The sequence below is a fragment of the Sturnus vulgaris genome, chromosome 5 (assembly GCF_052056855.1).
Source record: "Sturnus vulgaris isolate bStuVul1 chromosome 5, bStuVul1.hap1, whole genome shotgun sequence".
Taxonomy (NCBI): Eukaryota; Metazoa; Chordata; class Aves; order Passeriformes; family Sturnidae; genus Sturnus; species Sturnus vulgaris.
Window position 1 is genome coordinate 21128126 of NC_142247.1, and position 18573 is coordinate 21146698.

Below are 18573 nucleotides of genomic sequence, written 5' to 3' on the forward strand. Positions count from 1 at the left end.
TCTTGATAAGCTCCAATGCTTTTTTTCTCCTTATTACTAATTTCTACCCTTTTTGGACAGTTTTTAGTCACCTTTGTAGACAAGCTTCTTCTGCCTCGTTGTTTCTCATATAGTCCTGAGAGTGGATATATCTATTTGGGATACTGTGTTCTTTTAGCTGTCAAACATATTTCTTTTATCTTTTCATTGGCATTCTGTGACTCGTTACCTTGCTCCATGGCATACCTACAAAACTCTCTATCCTTTGCTCATAATTTTCTGTCTGCTTTTGTTTCTGTATTCTTTTCAGTCTCTATTGAGCTTTTTAGTATTATCGCTGGTTTATTCTGCATTGTGCCCAGAATTTTCACATTGCCTTAAACTCTTACTTTCCTCCTGTGTCGAGCAAAAAAAAATCTTCCTTCACATTGTAAATAACATGTGAAAATCATGTCTCCTGACCTGTGTGGTTTTTGCATCAGTTTAGCTTTTGTTAATTTGCTGCTTTTTTTTTTTTTTTTAACCGGTCTAGGAACATTTCTTACATAGATTTATATACAATTATCTGCTCATCTTTACTTGCAAACTTTTAAAGGTAACAGTTAAAAAGCTAATCAAGATTTTATACTTCAGCATGTAGACTTCTGGGGTATTTTTTAATTTCAGTTAGGATGGAAGATGCAGGAAGACTAGCTTATTATCTACAAGTGTAGCCTAAAACATAAGCTGTCTCCTGTTAACATTTTTTAGGTGTAAATGTCTTGATTTAGGTTGCTGAATGATTCTGACCCAAAGCTTTTAGAAACACTGCTTGATATGTATACTATTAATATTTCTGCTTTAAATTCAAGCTTAAGATCCAGATTCTTAAAAAATATTTTCTGCAAATACATGCTTCAGAGTTTATTTTTAATTTGGAGATGAGTGAGCTGAAAGATCAACAGTGTTAAAATTGCAAAACAATTGCTTTTATTCTCAGTTGCATGTGTATTTATATGGCTTTGTTTTAGAAAGTGTAATCCTTTGTGAATATAAAACCTACTTTTAAAGGTATTTTCATTTATTAAGTGGCTAAAAGGTGAAAAACTGCTTGAAGGAATGAATGAGCCAGGTCTGACCTTTGATTTTAACTTATTCTTGTCATCTAGACCCAGCTGTGCGCCTGGCGTTGTTCAAAAACAATGAAAATAAACATCTCTCTGTGAAACCACCAGGGAAGACACAGCCTATAAGTGCTGGTTACTTTGAAGGTATGAACAAGGATTTCATTTTATGCATATAAGCATATATATTTTGCAATGTCTTTTAAACAGGCCTACTCAATATATAAAACAATATGCACAAATAGAAAAAGGCATAAGTTTAAGGACTTTATCTGTTCCTGGGTATCTCAAGCAGTGCAGCAATGAAACATTTCAATTTCAATTCATTGTGGAGAGCAGGACGTGGTCCTAGAGCTTAATTCATAGGGAGATGGAGCATAACTTATTTATTTATTATGTTATTATTAAATCTTCATCATGAAAAATGTCACAGCATGTCAAAGAGATATAAAATGCAAACTACTAGAATAAAACTTCATAAATGAAATATCACTTAAAATTCTTCATTTAATTGCCACCTTTTCCGAAGCTAGACATCAACTCTTAAAAATCCTTAACATGTCTTTTGGAAAGTACTTCCACAAATATTCCCTAGAAATCCACCATTTGACAGAAGGCAAGGAAAGAACATTCAGCATGTAAGTATGAAATTCTTTTTCGTAAATATTTCACAAATATTTAAATACTGATGTAGCTCTTTTACTGTTGAAATTCATGTTAAAATACTCCTTGGTTTCCATACAATTAAAATAAGGCCAAGTCTATTTAAAATACTCTTGTTGTAAGAAGACAGTCATCTCCAGAGACATTGTTTTTATATTGTTTTGATTCTTTTTGCTACCTAATAGTGTACTCAGAAAGTTCTCACCTCTAACTTTTTATCTTTTCCAAAGACATAATAGTACGCTATTTGATCTATTCCCAGTTTCACAAAGTAAAATTATAAATTATACTATATTAGTATTCACTGTATGAGGATAAAAATTAGAATATGTCTGAAACAGGTGTGAAATAAATCTGAGTGTATGTTAATTGCAATTCAGTCAATTAACTGTATGGAAGCCTAGATTTGCCTCACATTCCTGTGTCCATGCTCAGATTTGATTGGAAGCAATTCTTAGTGAATTCTGAAGAGGAAATATTTTTTTCACTATTATTTGCCTTGGATCAAAGCATGAATTTAGCTCAGCTATGGAAAGTCTGTGTGAACTGCACCTGACTGAGAATTCACAGTATCTCATGTATGTTTCTGTGGATTATGCTTATATAGGTCAGAATGCATCATATGCTGAGGAAACAGGACATGCAGGCTGCCTGGGAAAAAGTGAATGTCCAAGAGGAGAAAAAATAGTAGGAATGTTCAAAACACCATGTCAGAGATAAGCCTGATTACAAGTTCAGTACCCTAAAGTCAATGTAGGTTTAGCCTAGCTTTCCTGCCATCAGTTTATTTGCTCCTGGCTGAAAATATTTCCCTTTGATTTGAAAAGCCGATGTACACATCCTAAATATTACTGGGGTTACTTTTTGAATTTATGGAGGCAAGGTACCAAGGCAGATTGGATATCAAAAGACAAGCGTAGTGGTGGCGCTCTTAATTATCTTTCATTTCAAGGACCATTTTACTCCTCTAGCAGGCTAATAAACAGAAACTGTTTTTCACCACTCGTGGCTGCTCACATGCAGTCTGCTGAGCCTTCAAGAAGACAAGCAATACTTTTCTGCTTGACCAGAATATAAATTTGTCCTTCTACCAGAGACTTTGCTACTTCAGACTTTATGTCCAGAAAATTCTGGGTTGTGAATTAGAAACAGGGTGCAACACAGAGCATTTGTTTATATGTATATGAGGTACCAGCAGACCATCATAAGAATTTCTAAATTAGAATTAGTAACACTTCGCACCTGCATAATAACTTCACAGAGTTGTGTTATCAGAGATGTCTTCTCTTGTTTCCCATTTCCCCTCTTACCTTTTAAGTGTTTTTTCCTCTTTTGCCTGCAATAGATCTCTTTGGCTCTGTTCTGTCATTGGAGTTCTTTCTGTAACAAGAAGGTGGAATGTTTTCACTCTGCATCCATAAATCTTGTGGTCATTGTATTTTAAGTCGATAGAACCCAGACCTGTCCTTTGCATTGTGGAAATAAACTTCCTCCATTCAAGTCCTTTTACTTTCACAGACTCATAGTTGAGTCCTTGGGTAGAAAAGTTGAACTCCAAACCTTCTTCTTCATAAACAACTAAATTAAAAAAAAAAAAGCACATTCTATATATTCCTTCTTTATTTCTTTAAATTGGGAAATGGAGGGGAGAAATCAATGTCAACAGCAAAACAGCAAGTACACACGTGTTATCTGTTAAATAACAGAATCACTACTTTTGAAAGGGGATGCCCTAGGAAGTGAAACAATTAGAACAGTTTTAGATTTTCAAACTGGAATATATCATGGTAATGAATATTTAAGAAGAAATCTAGTTAAAATGTATGATGAATATCTTTTGTCTTCATTGTGGTTTTGTGTATAAGAGTACAAAGACAAAAAAGAATAAAAGCATAAGAGATATAAAAATAGTGAAAATAAATGAGTCTAATATCTGATGCTTTTGTTTTCCCGAGATTATTGTTCTGTCATATTTTGCCTTCTTATTTTCCTGCTACAAAAGTTTTGATAAGCTGATATGCAATATGCTGATAACAAATTTTGAAATATTGTGCATTACTTTAATCCTATAGGATAATGCACACATCTCTAAGCTAACATACATGTTGTAGGAAAATAAATTTTCAAACTTTTAGTTATTTATTCATAAATATTCAAAAGTTATTAATAATTTTTTATTAAATTTTTATGAGTCATCATGCTTTACTTGCTGATGTTAGGCAAATCCTGACCAGGGACCATTATCTCACATTTGAAATACAGCAGCAAACAGAAGCTAGTCAGAAATAAATCCCTTTGTAATACACACACCATGCCAACAACATGAGGAACTATTGTTCTCACAGAGAAAAGCTTACCATTTAAAATACAAGCAGCATCTGAAGGCACAAACCATGAAAATGTAATTCAATGCATTACTTTATATGTATCTATATGTGTCAATACATTTACATACAGTGCATAATGTCTATACTCACACAAATATATATGCATATACCATGAGTATAAGTAGGTATAGTAATTCAATAAATGTAGCACTTATGACTTTTTATTTGTGTATTTTGAAAGGAAAGTATATTATGAACAATTACTCTCTGGTGTAATTACTAGTATCAACATGCATTTTGTCCTAACACTTTCTGTCAGACGCTGTTTCAGTTTCTTTAAAATTAATTTAATGCATGCGGTCATTGTATTATAGATACATTAAAACTATTAGTTAAATAAAAATATGCTTGAATCTTTATTGTGACATTAACTTGAGTAGGTTGTAAAGTAAGCCATAAAATATGCAAGTATAAATATGTATTTACTGTTTCTCATAACAAATTATGCCCTGATCAAAATCCTGAAGACAGATGAAAGCCTGACTTGATGTACTCCTGATAATTTGCTAGATGTTTCCTGGGACTGTGTATAGTACACTGCTTTCTTTGGTGAGATAAGGTTATGCTTCCATCATGGTTGTTGAGTTTCATTTAGTGTCAGGTAGCTGACAAACAAAATATGCCTTCTTTAATGAATATTGTGGTTCAATGAATATTCTTGGAGATGTTTTTGTGTTTTGAAGATGGTGACATTTCAAAGATCTCAAAATTCTGGAAACTTTGTACAGGCACACAGATAATTGTCATAATTTCCTATTTCGCATCAAAGCATATTTTTTAGAATGCTTTATGACTGCTTGTCCTCTTTCTGTCTGGAGGCTATTTCAGTTGTTAATTTAATGTAAAATAGTCTTGACTGTTTTGGGTAAAGTACATCAGGAACTGAAGGAAAAATCTATCCTTGACTCCTCTTGGGAAGTTCTAATTTGTCCTGGCTGAACGTGGAACAGAGCATCTATGCCATCTGTGGGTCCATAATTGCAGGATCTGTAATTTCATTTACATAGAGGGAGGATACTTTTGTAGCCAACAGTGTGAATACTTAGTCCCAGTACAGCAGCTGAAAACTAAAGAATGAGCCCTAAGGCCAAGCACATTATTTTGCTGCAAGCTTTGCAAACAATGTGTGTCTTTTTGGGTCCTCTTTAATCCAGTTTCTTCAACTGGGTTTTGGTAGGTTATCCAAATAATTTTTTTCAGTGGAATGGGAAGCTGAATTCCAATCTGTAGAGCAAGTTGGAAGAATGCAGTAGATCAGCTGAAAATCCATTCAAACGATCTAAGTATTATTTGGATATTATTCACTTTATTTCACAGAATTTCCTAAACTGTGCTGTATTTAATTTTGAAGGTTAGGTGATTTATTGGCATATATAGTATATTTATTTTTAATCATATCCATATCCATCAGTGACACATCTATACCATACACTTCAAAGTGAAAACAGTGCAATGTGACTTCACCTAAAAAATGTGAACAATGATTTGTGCCTGGGAATTTAACTATATTAAAAGTGCACTGGGCTGTGCCGACGAGATGTGTTTGCTGTAGTTTGGGAACCTGTAGTTCTAATTGGCAGTACTGTCTTTCCTGTCATTTTATGCTCATGGTGGCTAAGGAAAATGTAATGGGTATAGTGTTAAGACTGATTTCAGCAATACAAATTTGATAATTAATAGATTATGCTTTCTCAGGTGACTTTTAATTACGCCAATATTTATTTATTTCTGTTGAAATTGTCAGTAGAAATAACATAATTTTTCAAGAATAAGAAATAAAGTGAGCTTGTGATTTTATCATACTATTGGAAGATAAATATCAAGGAATCCACTTAGTCATCTGTTTTCCAGCCTTCTAATAGTTCCTAACTATGAAACTCCTTATAGTTTCAAGCGAAAGTTATTGCAAAACATCCTTATAGATTATTTTTACTAATGATAATTGAAAGTGCAAAAGGGAGATTTTGGAAAGTTGGAATTTAAGTTAGCTATTAGTTAATTCTATGAGTTCATTAAAATATTGCTGCACTTGATCAACATAGTTTCTTAGATTTTCTGTATTATAAAATAGGAATAATTTTTAAAAAAACTATATGTGATATTTAATAGAATTTATATTGATTCAAATCACTGATGCTTGACAAATCACATCTACATGACAATTAAGAGAAGGTACTCAGGCTGGAATGCTAATATTCATCTTTATATGGGCTTTAAATGTTGTGTAATTTGTTACATTTAAGAGCATTTAAAAAGGCATTGAACTATAAGTGATAGTTTATGTTAGTTGTTTTTTATCTTTTAGAAATTAGCTAGTTTTAATGGAGAAATATAAATGACATCAGGTCCCAGGAATCACAGTGTTTGTAAACATCCATTTCTAAAGTAAGTTGTCTTTTGTCTCTGTCATCTGTTGTCCAAAAGGACTAATAAACACATTTGAAATCTGGCCTTGCTGCAATTCTACGAGCTGAATTGCCGTGTTTACAGTAAAGTGTAACTATTGCATATCTCCCAGGCTCTAAATTTGTATGCCACATAAGGACAGCAGTTTATAATCCATACAACACTGACAAAAATGACAAAATAATGCATTTTCTGAGAATGTAAGATCTCCCCTGAAATGTAATGAAAATGTGTTACAGAAACTTGCAGTGCAGAAGGGGGTCTATCTTTTAAAATCATAATTCTATGGCTTTGTTTCTTATTATTTAGTTTGAGCTCACACAACAGAACTCTTGCATTGAAATATTTTCTCATTTTAAGGAATTAATGGCTCTCCACCAGCCCTTCAACATGTAAAATGAGTAGGTTACTTGTGTCCAGTACATCCAAAAAGAGCCAGGATAAAATAAACATAAGGAGTTGGATATCTTGGAAAAAATCTGTCATGGGTTTGGGTTAATCATCTCCAGAAGAAATTCAACTTGATGCCTGAAATGTAAGACTTCTTGGAGAAAGCAGCAAAGCCTGAGGCAGTGTTGATCTGAAGGAGTGCTCTCCATGGGTCAGAGCTGCTCTGCTGGCAGAGTGCAAACCCAGTTCACAACAGCGGTACGCTGAAAACTTGTAAAGGACTGCAGGGGCCTTACAGTGCACGCACTCAAGCTTCGGTTACATAGTTCTACTGGTCCAGTTTCTTATTATAAAATAAAACTGAAAAATAAAATCTGTGCCTAATTTTCTTGCCTCCTGTCTGTCAATGATAGTGTAGGATTTTTTCAGTGTTCACGGAATGAAGCAATCCTGAAATTATGTTTTAAAATAAATATGCAAAACATAATTTATGTGCATTTATGCAGTGCACTTCACTGTCTGAGTATTTATAAATTATCTAGACATATGAAATTTTTATTAATATTCTTGTTTTTCACATTCAAATACCAAAAAACAAAACAAAACAAAACAAAACAAAAAAACAAAACAAAAAAACCCTCTATTTGCCTGAAGTTCCTGGAAAGGAGGTACTTGCCATAGATACATACCAACTAATATTATGAATTCTTATTGTGGTTCTAGTTGTCAGGGTTCCTGTATTCATATATTCAAGGTTTCTGACCGCATATTTCACCTGCCTGTGTACTTTCTCTTTGTTCCTGACTCTGCTATTTTGCAGACTGTTGTAATTTGTGGTGGCATAAGGATTTTATTAGCGCATCAGATATGAATGTGGTCTCTAAGCAAGAGAGTGTGTTTGTTTGTTCCAATAAACTTCCAAAACCAGGATTTTATACGTGTAGGTAGTTACCTGTGCTTTCATAACATATTGTGATTCTGTGTGATTGTAATTTACTGTTTTTTATCAACCTAAAAGGAACTGCACACAAGAAAAAAAAATCTTACTATTCTTTCACTAATAACTACCCAGTGATGACTTCAGTAGGAGAGAGATTTCACCTAGAATGTCATTAGAGGTTGAAAACTACTTTCTCTCATTGTTGAATAAGATTATATAATAGTTCAGATAGTTTTTTTTTCGTTGCCTTCAATTTTGCATTTTTTTCTCCTTTTCTTGATGTCTTATGTCCCAAATCTTTTTAGTGTGATATCTGCATCTCAGCCAGTGTAAATGTAAACAAGTTGATTCCACATTCAGATCCACAGCTTTTAATACTGCATAAGGCAATCATTTTAGATCAATAGATCCCTGAGTACCGAAGCATTTCAAATCCTTTTTCATTTGACCATTCAGTGACCTGATAACTATTTCCTGTCCCTAAGTAAGGTCACGACCCAGGTCTTAGAGTGCAAAAGACAGATAATTTTAGCAACAAGTTAAATCCAAATGGATTTGGTTGGAGGGGGTAAGGGAGAATAGGTTTGGTTAATTTCCTTTAAAATAAAGTGTTACAAAACTTGTATTTAGCATGTCCTGTTAAAAGTAATTGTTGATTTTGTTGCTGTCTTGTTTGGATGCCTGGGGACCGTGGGCAATATTGGGGTAGTTTGTTTCTTTGCTTTCACTGAACAGTACCCAATACATTTTTTACACTTCAAAAAACAATTGCTAATGAAGAGGTCATTAAAAGTGTATATTCATATACATTCAAAGTGCTTTCCAAAATGTGTGCTTCAAGCACTAAAATCATATTACTATGCAAATGATTTTTAAACATAGGCCATAGACTGTGTCTGTAAAAGTGTCACGAATGTTACATTGCACAAATGTTCCTCTTGCAAAAGAATTTGCATTTGGTATGATGATATGAATAAGGAATATAATATAGTCTTAGAAATATTTTATAGGTACAAATCTTGCTTCAATTGGAATCTATGGCACATTTTAAATCACAATTAAAGGAATGTTTCCTGTAGCTATAGATTTTAATAACTATATTATTCTAAGCACTTTCACAGGTGAAGTAAAAGAAGGCCTTCACACCAGAGCTTTTAATTAATTTGAAAATCTTGTTTATTAAGTAGAAATTTTTTTAATATTCTGTAATGGAAACGATAGTGTTATGGAGAATTACTATCATCAGTGAGGTCAGAGATCTACAGCATTCCAAAGACGCCATTTTCACAAGTTTAATATTAAACACAGATTTAATTATCTTTCTGTTTTTATAACTAATAATGATGATGTTGAGATACATTTTTCAAGCAAAATATCAAAACAACACTCTAAAATTGAAATAGAGGAATCTAAAATTTTATGCTGTTCAATGCTAATTCTTACTGCAAAGTTCTATAGCTTATTTCATGTAATCCAGAATTGAATGTGTGGTGGAGCTACATAATTTTACAAGGAATTGCAAGTAACTCAAGTATTTTAATGAAAATGTCCAATCATGCAATGATAACTATGTAACTTTTATGGTGTGTTATTTCTGTAATGTAAATTTGCCTACTTCATAAGTTTGCAATTCAATTCTTATCAAAACATGTTAGCAATTTCTGGAAATTTGTAGGTTTGTGCTAGTTTGATGTATGCACTGCAGATATTTTATCTGGCATGTGAGTATAAAAAGATAGAAATACTGAATTTTGCAGTTATGTGTTTTTTTCTCATATTGGTAAGAAAGGCTGAATTTCAAGATAGTATTTTTTGAATACTATTTTGTTCACATGACATTCTGGAATTGTTCTCTCTTTGCAGATTTATTGTCAGTTTCCCAATCCAACATAGTTGTAACTTCATAAATTAGCACATTTATAGAATATTGTAGATAACTCAACCCAGACTATGAGATAAAGAAATCCAAGTACCCAGACAAAAGAACTTCACTTTCACTGTACATTATGAATAACTCTTTTTTAATGGTTTCTAAATGCACATTGAGTATCAGGCTTACTAAGACCCTGAGAGTGGAAAGACATTTCTCTAGAACACATGCATGCTTTTTGTTTTCTGATAAGAAGCAAGCTCAGCAGTTTTCACTTTATGAAGAGACCAGTGATATCTCTTGTGAAAGATAGAATGTGACTTTTAAAAAAGAGGAATTTAAACTTTATTGTGTATTTTCAGGTTAAATTTACTGAGTATTTGCTTAAGTACCTGATACATATTTTGTAATTGAAAAATTAGCAGTAAATGTAAAAAGAAAGGAAGCTATGTGCCAGTAAGCCTGAAAGTTCTGATTTAACCTACCAATGACCTGGCTTTGTTTGTTCAGATGACAGTTCTAAAAGTGTGCAGAGAATATTCCCTTTTAATACAGTTATTTGCCGCAAGCCGTGACCTCACTGCCTGTCGGGGAGCAGGTCTGAATTGGCCCTTTCTCTGATATCGTGACATTGCTTCTGTTGCCTCGATTGTGACCTCTGATTGCATGATACCCCTGAGAGTTCAATTTAATAAGCGTGACTCCTGACTCTTAGCCAGGTCTGCCTTCTTAGGTTTTGTCAGACTCTACTTGTAGTCTGGTCTACATATGCTAAAACACTGCATAGGCTGTCATCATACTATGTGAGTTGTGTGCAATGTATTTGTAATTCTCTTTCAAACGTCTTTCATTTATTGCAAATGCAAATGTTCATAAAATCTTTCTTGGAATAAATTTTAGAAGTTTCTTTCACATTTATGGCTGCTTGGAATTTTTGGGTTTTATACCTTTATACAGATAGTTAGTACTCTTTCACTAAATTACTAAGCATGTGTGTTATCCATGCCTCATACTAATTTCTTGCTTCCAAATTTTATTTCTCCTATGAGAGTGTTGTATATTTTTATGACATCACAAACGGTATGTTTTTTCATTATAGAACTATTAGGGGCAAATTCCTTTCTCTCATTGTATAATTAGTACACAAGACAGTATTGATGAGCACCTAGAGCACTGTAAGGTGTAGTGACCCAGGACCAGTCAGGTGAAATTTGAAGAATCTGTTTGGAATCCAGGAGAAGGTGAGTAGAATTAAGACATTTAAAATACCATTGAAAATAAGTTGTCTTGGGTTTAGTGACCATTTTGCTACATCATTGCATTCTTTTCTCCTGTTTTCCTCCTTTTCTAGCCAGAATGCTGAAGAAGAGTCTGTTCTGAGACCTGGATGCCTTGAGGGTGATGATGCTATTCAGATATTTCTCCAATTTTAGTACCCCTTGATGCATTTGCTGAACCAGAATATGGAGAAGTTTAAAGATTGAAAGAAAGTCTCAAGAACTGTGGTACAAGTTTACAAGTTACAGACAAGTTTCTATATTTACTTACATGCATTTTCTGTATTCTTATTGCAGATACATACCCATTTTTCTATCCTCTGTATCAGTACCCATAACTTAGTTCTTCTAAAAAATTATCATTTCAGAAGAGCAGAAAAATCTTGCTGAACAAAATAATGCTTTGGACTTACTTTTGTAGTTACATTAATATTTTTCTGTAAATATTGCCATTTAATACTTTATTTCTTCAAGTGCTTTAAAGAATTCTGTTAACCTTTTCAATCAGATTAATTTTTATTAAAATTGTTTATTTTGTATGAAAACTGTATTAGGATCTTTCTTATAAAACAAGTTCTATATATGGCAATATATACACTCTTGTTACACTCGAACTTGGCAATGAAATTCTATTCCTTCTTCTTCATGACAGTTTACAGTGAAGTAAAATCAAGTAAACTCTTGGTTTGGCCAGGTGTTTTGTTGTTTTTGGGGTTTTTTTTTGTTTTTTTTTCTTTTTGTTTTGTTTTGGTTTTTTGGGTTTTTTTTGTGGGTTTTTTTTCGTGGGGTTTTTTGTGTGTGTGTGTGTGTTTTGTTGGGTTTTTTTTCTTTGTTGGTTTGTTTGGGGTTTTTTTGGTAGACAAATTCTCATGTAAGATTATGCAATTTTAATAACTCAATTAGTCTCTAAGGTTTTAAAAATCATAATATAATCATCTGTTTCCTTCTTCTGGAGTAAATAATATATGATTAACTACTGAATTTCCTTAATCTTAAGTGAGAGTTTGCCTAACTAATTGGAATTTATGGGATTTCACTCCTCTCTGGATCAAACCTTAATGCTCTGTAAATTCCTGTGCTATTGGCAGGAGATTAGATCATCAGCTGCAAACAAGCAAAGTTACAAGTGAACAACTGTTTTAACCGGTTGTTAGACAAGTGGTAAAACAAATTACACTTTTAAATTAATTTGTTATGGCGGTCTTAAAAGCTGTTGCAAATATAAACAGAATGCATATGAGGCAACTTCACCTATTTGCAATCATCATGGTATTTAGGTTGTTTCCTCCTTTTCAAACAAATTTTATATATATGTTTTTAGCAATACATATTTAAACTCAGTGAGTAGGAAAGTTGTTCAGATGAAAAGTTTCGTAAAAAGAAACTAATTTAAATACACCTACAATAAGTATAAACTGTTTTAACTCAAGATTAGGGACAGATAAATTATGTTCACAAATAGAGCTGGGAGGTTTTTGTTCATCTTCCCACTAAAAAAGAATTTGAATAAAGTTCTAAACAAAATTCTGTAAAAGAACAGGAGGAGTCAGGGCTAATTTATTCCTTTTTCAACTGATTTCTTAATTCAGTAGGTAAATCTTTCAAACTTTCTCTGCATGGATAGAGAAAACCTGTGCCATTGTGACTATAACTGATCCAAAATCAATATAATAAAGTCAGTTCCATACTTGGGGATACTTGAATATGTGTTGGTTTCTCTGTACGTATATACAGTGTTTTGATTCTTGTTTGTGTTCAGGTGTTTACCAGCTGAAAATCATAATTTAATTAATGAAGAAATCTATACAAATACTCAGCTCTTTGAGACATATGTATTGAGAATTAAGCTGGGGAAATTGTGGTTTTCTTTTGCTTTTTTGCCTGACCTTCTTAACAAATTGATTTTTTTTTAATAGATCTACAAGACACTGAAATTTCATATTGTTTATTGTCTTCCATGATGTTTCAACCAATTAAATATAACTCAATAAGAAGAATTAGTACTTTTGTGTCTGTATTTATTTATTTATAGACACTCATAAGTTTAGTATTTATGGTTGTTTTTAAGCTGGATATAAGTATATAAGAATTACACACAATTTGAGATTAACTAATTTTAGATATAGAGTCTTAAAAAGTCTCTATCTGAGACTTTTTTCCATTTAATTCAATGAATATTAAATCAAGTCTTGTTTATACAACGTTTGGCATAATGATAGGCCTGATCATCAGTGTTACCTCGTAGTTTTGCTATGAAGTAAATTAAACAGCAGCCTTGCACTCAGTGTAGACTTTATGTGTGTGTTTGACAGTGGAGAATAGTTCTGCTGCTACACATTGCTGTGCTGACAGAGCTGTGAATTGTTGTCCCAGTATGTTCATGAAATACCAGTAGGTACTTCATGTCAATGTCAGAAATTAAGCCAGAAATTGTTCTGCTCAAACAAAAGAAAACCCTTTTAAATTGAAAAATATATGTTTTGGTCTATCATATATAGATATTAAGTATATGTTATAGATAGGATGGATAATCAATCCAGAGGCATTCATAACTAAACTACATATTGACATTAGTACAATAATTTCATTATTTCACTTTCGGTGTTACTCTGCATTAAGTACCAGTCATGCATGGTACTTGGGCACATCATATGTGTTGATGAGTTCTTAAAACAAGTTCTTCTATTATTCAGATAGCTTTCTAGAAAAAAATGTGTATTCTTAAATTCTTATGTAATAACATAATAAGCATAATAAACATAATAAAGACTTTTAAAATAAAAATTCTGAAGCTGTGATGCAAGATTATATGTTTTAATTATTCATAGGAAGTATGAGACAATTATTAATGTGATATAAGTCTGCTTTACTGACTAAATTCATGCTACTTCGGAGTAATGATGGTTTTTTTACTCCTTGTAATACTTGGCTCATGTATCTTCATGTCACATATAAGGCTCCAATTTTTTTTTTGATCAAAAGTTTTGTTGAGTTTGAATTTTTCAGTCCCTTTCTTGTACTTTTAAGTTCTTCACTACAAACAAAACCTACCTTAATGGTTGTCACACTCAATAAAATTGATTGTATTGTGTAGGTTTTGCCCTCTTTATAGTGAACAACATAGTAGTTAGACCTCCTGCACTCTTACAAAATGTTCCTTTGTACTTGTTATTTTGAGAATTCCTTTGGAGGATCTTATGTCTTAAATAATTTCACTTGGTTTATTGAATTTAGAGAAAGATATTCCTCTAGTTTGGACTACATATAAACTGATATGTCTTCTTGCTTGGAAATACAGTTTCATCACTGAGCAGCTAAACACTTGTGTTGAAGTTCTTGATTGCTTCTGTCATTTAATTTTAACAAGTGGGAATGGATAGAAAAAAAATATATCAAAATATTCTGTAAAAAAAGGGGGTTTTATGTAATGCATCTCTTATTTTTCCCCTCAACAGTAAAAAATTCTCTATTCAGTAAAGAACATCCATCATTAGGGGGGTTTATTAATTCCCAAAGTTATGAGAAAAACCACGGGCTGTGTAGTAGGCAGATTTGAAATTTGAGGGTGTAGGCACTAAGGATAAACAAAATAGGGTCAATCTACCTCCATCTTATTTATACCTCACATTTACTGGTGGATAACTAAGCATTGAAATTCTGAACATACTATTTCAAAATTTTTACGCTTGATTTTGTCGATTCTTCAAGAGCCTTGACTATCCAAAGAACTCTTGGTAACTCTTGGCTGTACTCCAGATTCACTTCTCAGCAGTGCTGTTGAAATTTATCTGTGTAGAGTGGCTGAAGTCTGTATAGACTACAGAACAGTGTGTTCATAGAAGACTGAACAAAAGAATAATGTGAAAGTATGGTATAGCACTCTAAAGTCTTTTATGTTCTTTTAGAATTTGTAAACATCTAAGTGGATCCTGAAGCATGCTGATTGCAGGTAGAAGTAGTTTACATCAGGAACTCTTCTCTTTCTCTGCATGTGGATAGAGTATCACCTCTGTGGTTCACTCATTTTGGGTTTTGGCAGGGATGTTTTGCTACAAAGAAAATTAAAGAAGATAAATTAAAAATTGTATTTAATGTAAATGGAGGAGTACAGGAAGTGATAAGCCATAAAAGTTACAAGAGTTGGTCAAAGTGGAAGGAGCAGTGTTTAATGATGTCTAAATGTCAGTGCTAGGAAAATGAACTTTATGAAGCAATTCAAGTGGAAATGTACCATGTTACGAGTAGGACACGAGCATTTTCATCCAGAGTGGTAGTTTGCAATGTCTCTGTATGATCAGAGGGTTGCAATAGAAGCAGTTAAATAATCAGGAGATATTGGAAGAAGTTCTTTGATACTACTGGAATACGAATAGAGAGAAATAACTTTAAATTATGTGTTTTAAAAGTACACCATTGAGGATGAAATAGGACTTAGATTTGCCTTAATGTGGGAAAAATAACCTTGAGTTCATACAGTAAGCTAGGGACAGATAAATAATAGTGGTGTCTTCTGCAGGGGCAGGAACAAGTAGCAAAATAGAAAATAATGGGAAGGTAAAGGTATGAAATCCTGTTTTCCTTGAATTCAGAAGCTGAAATTTGTATTTTTTTCAGTGGTTTAGGAATCTCAGCGAAAGGATTCAGCTTTTGCATAATCTAATAATGAGACCTCAAAGAGAGAACACAGAAAGCACAGTCTGAAATATGATAACTGCTGAAATAGCATTAAATAGTTGGTGAAGACATTTGAGAAGAAAAGGAGGTTTGCAGATCAAAAAGTAAAATGGCAGGCCTTATTTGTAGTTTGAAAAAATACAAAATACCTGGTAAAAAGAAAAAAGGGCTCAAATTTCAGGAAGAAATCCTCTTATAATTTTTTTTTCCTTTCAGTAGCTACTTTTCAATTTTCAGCACTCCCATGTTCAAAATTTCCTATTGATTTATAATTGACAAAATATTTAATAAAGTATTTTTAAGGATCAAAAATTATGTAGGTCATAAGCTGAGGTAGTATTCTTTTAATGCAATTCTTTTTCATCTTTTATTCAGCCGTGAAGTCACTCAGATACTACTATAATTATTTTTATTTTATCCCTTCTGGTCCTAGAGATGGAAGTCGAAATAATCAGAAGTCACTCAGATGAAAAAATACCTTCTGAAATTAACTAATATGTCAAAAGAAAATGTTTCTAAGGTGGAAATATATGTACCCCATTATCTGAAAATTCCACACCTGAGCTGTAGATAAACACTATCTGAGGATTCTATAAGTAGTAAGAACTCTGTACCAATTTCTGCCACATGATGCTGCCAACTGGAAGTCACATATATATTTCTACTATAAATGTATTCACAGAATACCTGTAAGCATGCTAAAGACCACTCTAAATATCATTCTTTTTCCAAAACAATTTGAGGCCTGTTCCAATTGCTATGTAATGGATGGCAGTACTTAGTGACTCCTGACAAAGTACACTTTTGACAATTGTTTTAAGTTCTCTATAGAAAAAAAGAAATTCCTCTCATTTCTCTTGCATTCTAGTACACAGATGGGTTTTGGGAGTGAAGGGCAGTGAGGCTTGTCATTTTTTCCTGTTTGTTTCCAAATGCTTCACTTTTCTGCCTTAAGAGCAAGAGCAACTCATGTCATTCTTACTTTCTGTTCTGTGTTTCTTATACAGACTGTGTCAGAAATAAGTCGTTGTTGTTGTTGTAACATGGAAAAAATGAGATAATAAAGTTGGATTTTAGATTTGGGATTTCAAGGCAATTTATAAATGTGTAATACACACATTATATAACTGTGTAGAAGAGAGTAGAAATTATAAATCCTCACAGGGTAGATAATTTTAATTTTCAATAAGAATTTTTTTTTTTAGATTTTCTACATTCATACACATACTTACACACATATGCTCTCATATATATATATTTCTGACCTGTAATTTATGCCACAATACTGACAGAGAAGAAAAATGTAATATATTAATAGCATAGACAATAATTTTATACTCAATTTCTGCTGCTCTATTCCTATATTAAAAGCACTGAGAAAGTTAACTCTGGTCACAGATTTTTTTTTTTATTCAAGGGAGGAGAACTTAGAATGCTGAAGAATTTCCAAGCCCTTCTTTCACACTGTAGTCTTAGGTGTCTTCGTCTTTTATTTGTATTGTACTCCCTATGAAGCAAGGCTTGAAGTGATTTAAATCACCTTCTAAACACAAGATTTTAAGGGTTCAATACATTGCAAGCCTCTCTATATATTTATCAAGAAGCATGACATACTAAAGTTAGACCTTTTATCTTCCCATCATCAACAAATAGATTTGAAAAAAAAAATTACTGTATTGAATCAGGTGTCCTTTAGCATCCTCTTGCATATGAATTGGTGAACAGTGGAATAACTGACATTCACAACAGCCAGGATTGGTGTTTTCTGGGCACAGGACTTGAGTTCACCCTGAATGCAGACATTGTGTAACCATCCTCCTTCCTTTTGTATGCTGACTTGTTAACAACTTTTGTCCTAGCACTGGGGAACATGGGTTTCAAGTACTCCTTATCATGATAAGATTTGAATCTCCAGCCTCCACATGCCAAACTATTCCCTTGGCTGCATTTCAGTCCTCTTTTAAGAGTGACAGCTACAGCTGAGGGCACAAGATCCATATATCTTGAAGGAAAGAAAGAAAACTGACTCCATGTGGAATTTAGGACACTGCACCTGAAGTAGTTCATAGATTCTTTGCCCTTCTCCTTTAGCTCACTCAACAGATTACTCAGAGATAGTCTAATTTAAAGTACATAATCACATCCATTTTTTAAACTGTCTCAGAGCACACTCAGCAAACAGATTTGACTTATGAAGGATGACATTTTTCTGGGTGCCAAAGTTTAGGTTTGCATGTGGATTTGGTGACCCAGAAAAGAATTTGTTACTTTCATATAATATGCAGTTCCAAAAATATTTCAGATATTAGGGCTTTTCTAAGTTCTCCCTATTTAGATGCTCAAATTTTGTAGGAAATTTCCAGTAGGTGGCCCTGACTGCTGCATTGTATCTGGCCTAAGTGCACGGTATCTGTGTGGATTATTTGGCAACACCTAAAAATCGTTACTGTATTAATGCCAAGTGTAAGACAATTCCAATCTTAAATTATTAACATGTGTGTCATGTAAAAAAAAAAAAAAGGTCAAAAAGATTGAAGTCATAGAGCGATAATCTAATGAGGGTATGATACTTTAAATACCTCTGAAATTAATTTGGGTTTTGATGCCTTCTTTGATGTATTTCTATTTTCTTTGATAGTCTTAGAGTTGTCGGCATTTAGCAATTAAAGATTGTGGGTCTGATCCATTTCAAAGATGGAGAAAGCTTGCAGCTCTTTGGAACTTCTATAAGTGCTAATACTTCTACAAAATCAGGTCCAGGTTTTTAAAAAACACAGGGCCCTAATTTAAGAAAGCTACCAAGCAAATGCATGTTAATTATACTGGTACACCAGATTCCTAAATGCATCATGTTCATAAGTGGAAGAGAAAATTGATAATGCAG

General features: G+C 33.0%; 1 protein-coding gene across 5 annotated transcripts in view; it reads left to right on the top strand.

The window, feature by feature from the left end:
* The window catches only part of LRRIQ1 (leucine rich repeats and IQ motif containing 1), a 113188-nt gene that overhangs the window by 61003 nt on the left and 33612 nt on the right, over positions 1-18573 (top strand). For all 5 annotated transcript variants that reach the window (XM_088165018.1, XM_088165014.1, XM_088165017.1 and 2 more), the window contains one exon: positions 1128-1229. In XM_088165018.1, coding sequence (XP_088021144.1) covers positions 1128-1229 — 102 coding nt within the window. The remainder of the gene's footprint in view (positions 1-1127; positions 1230-18573) is intronic.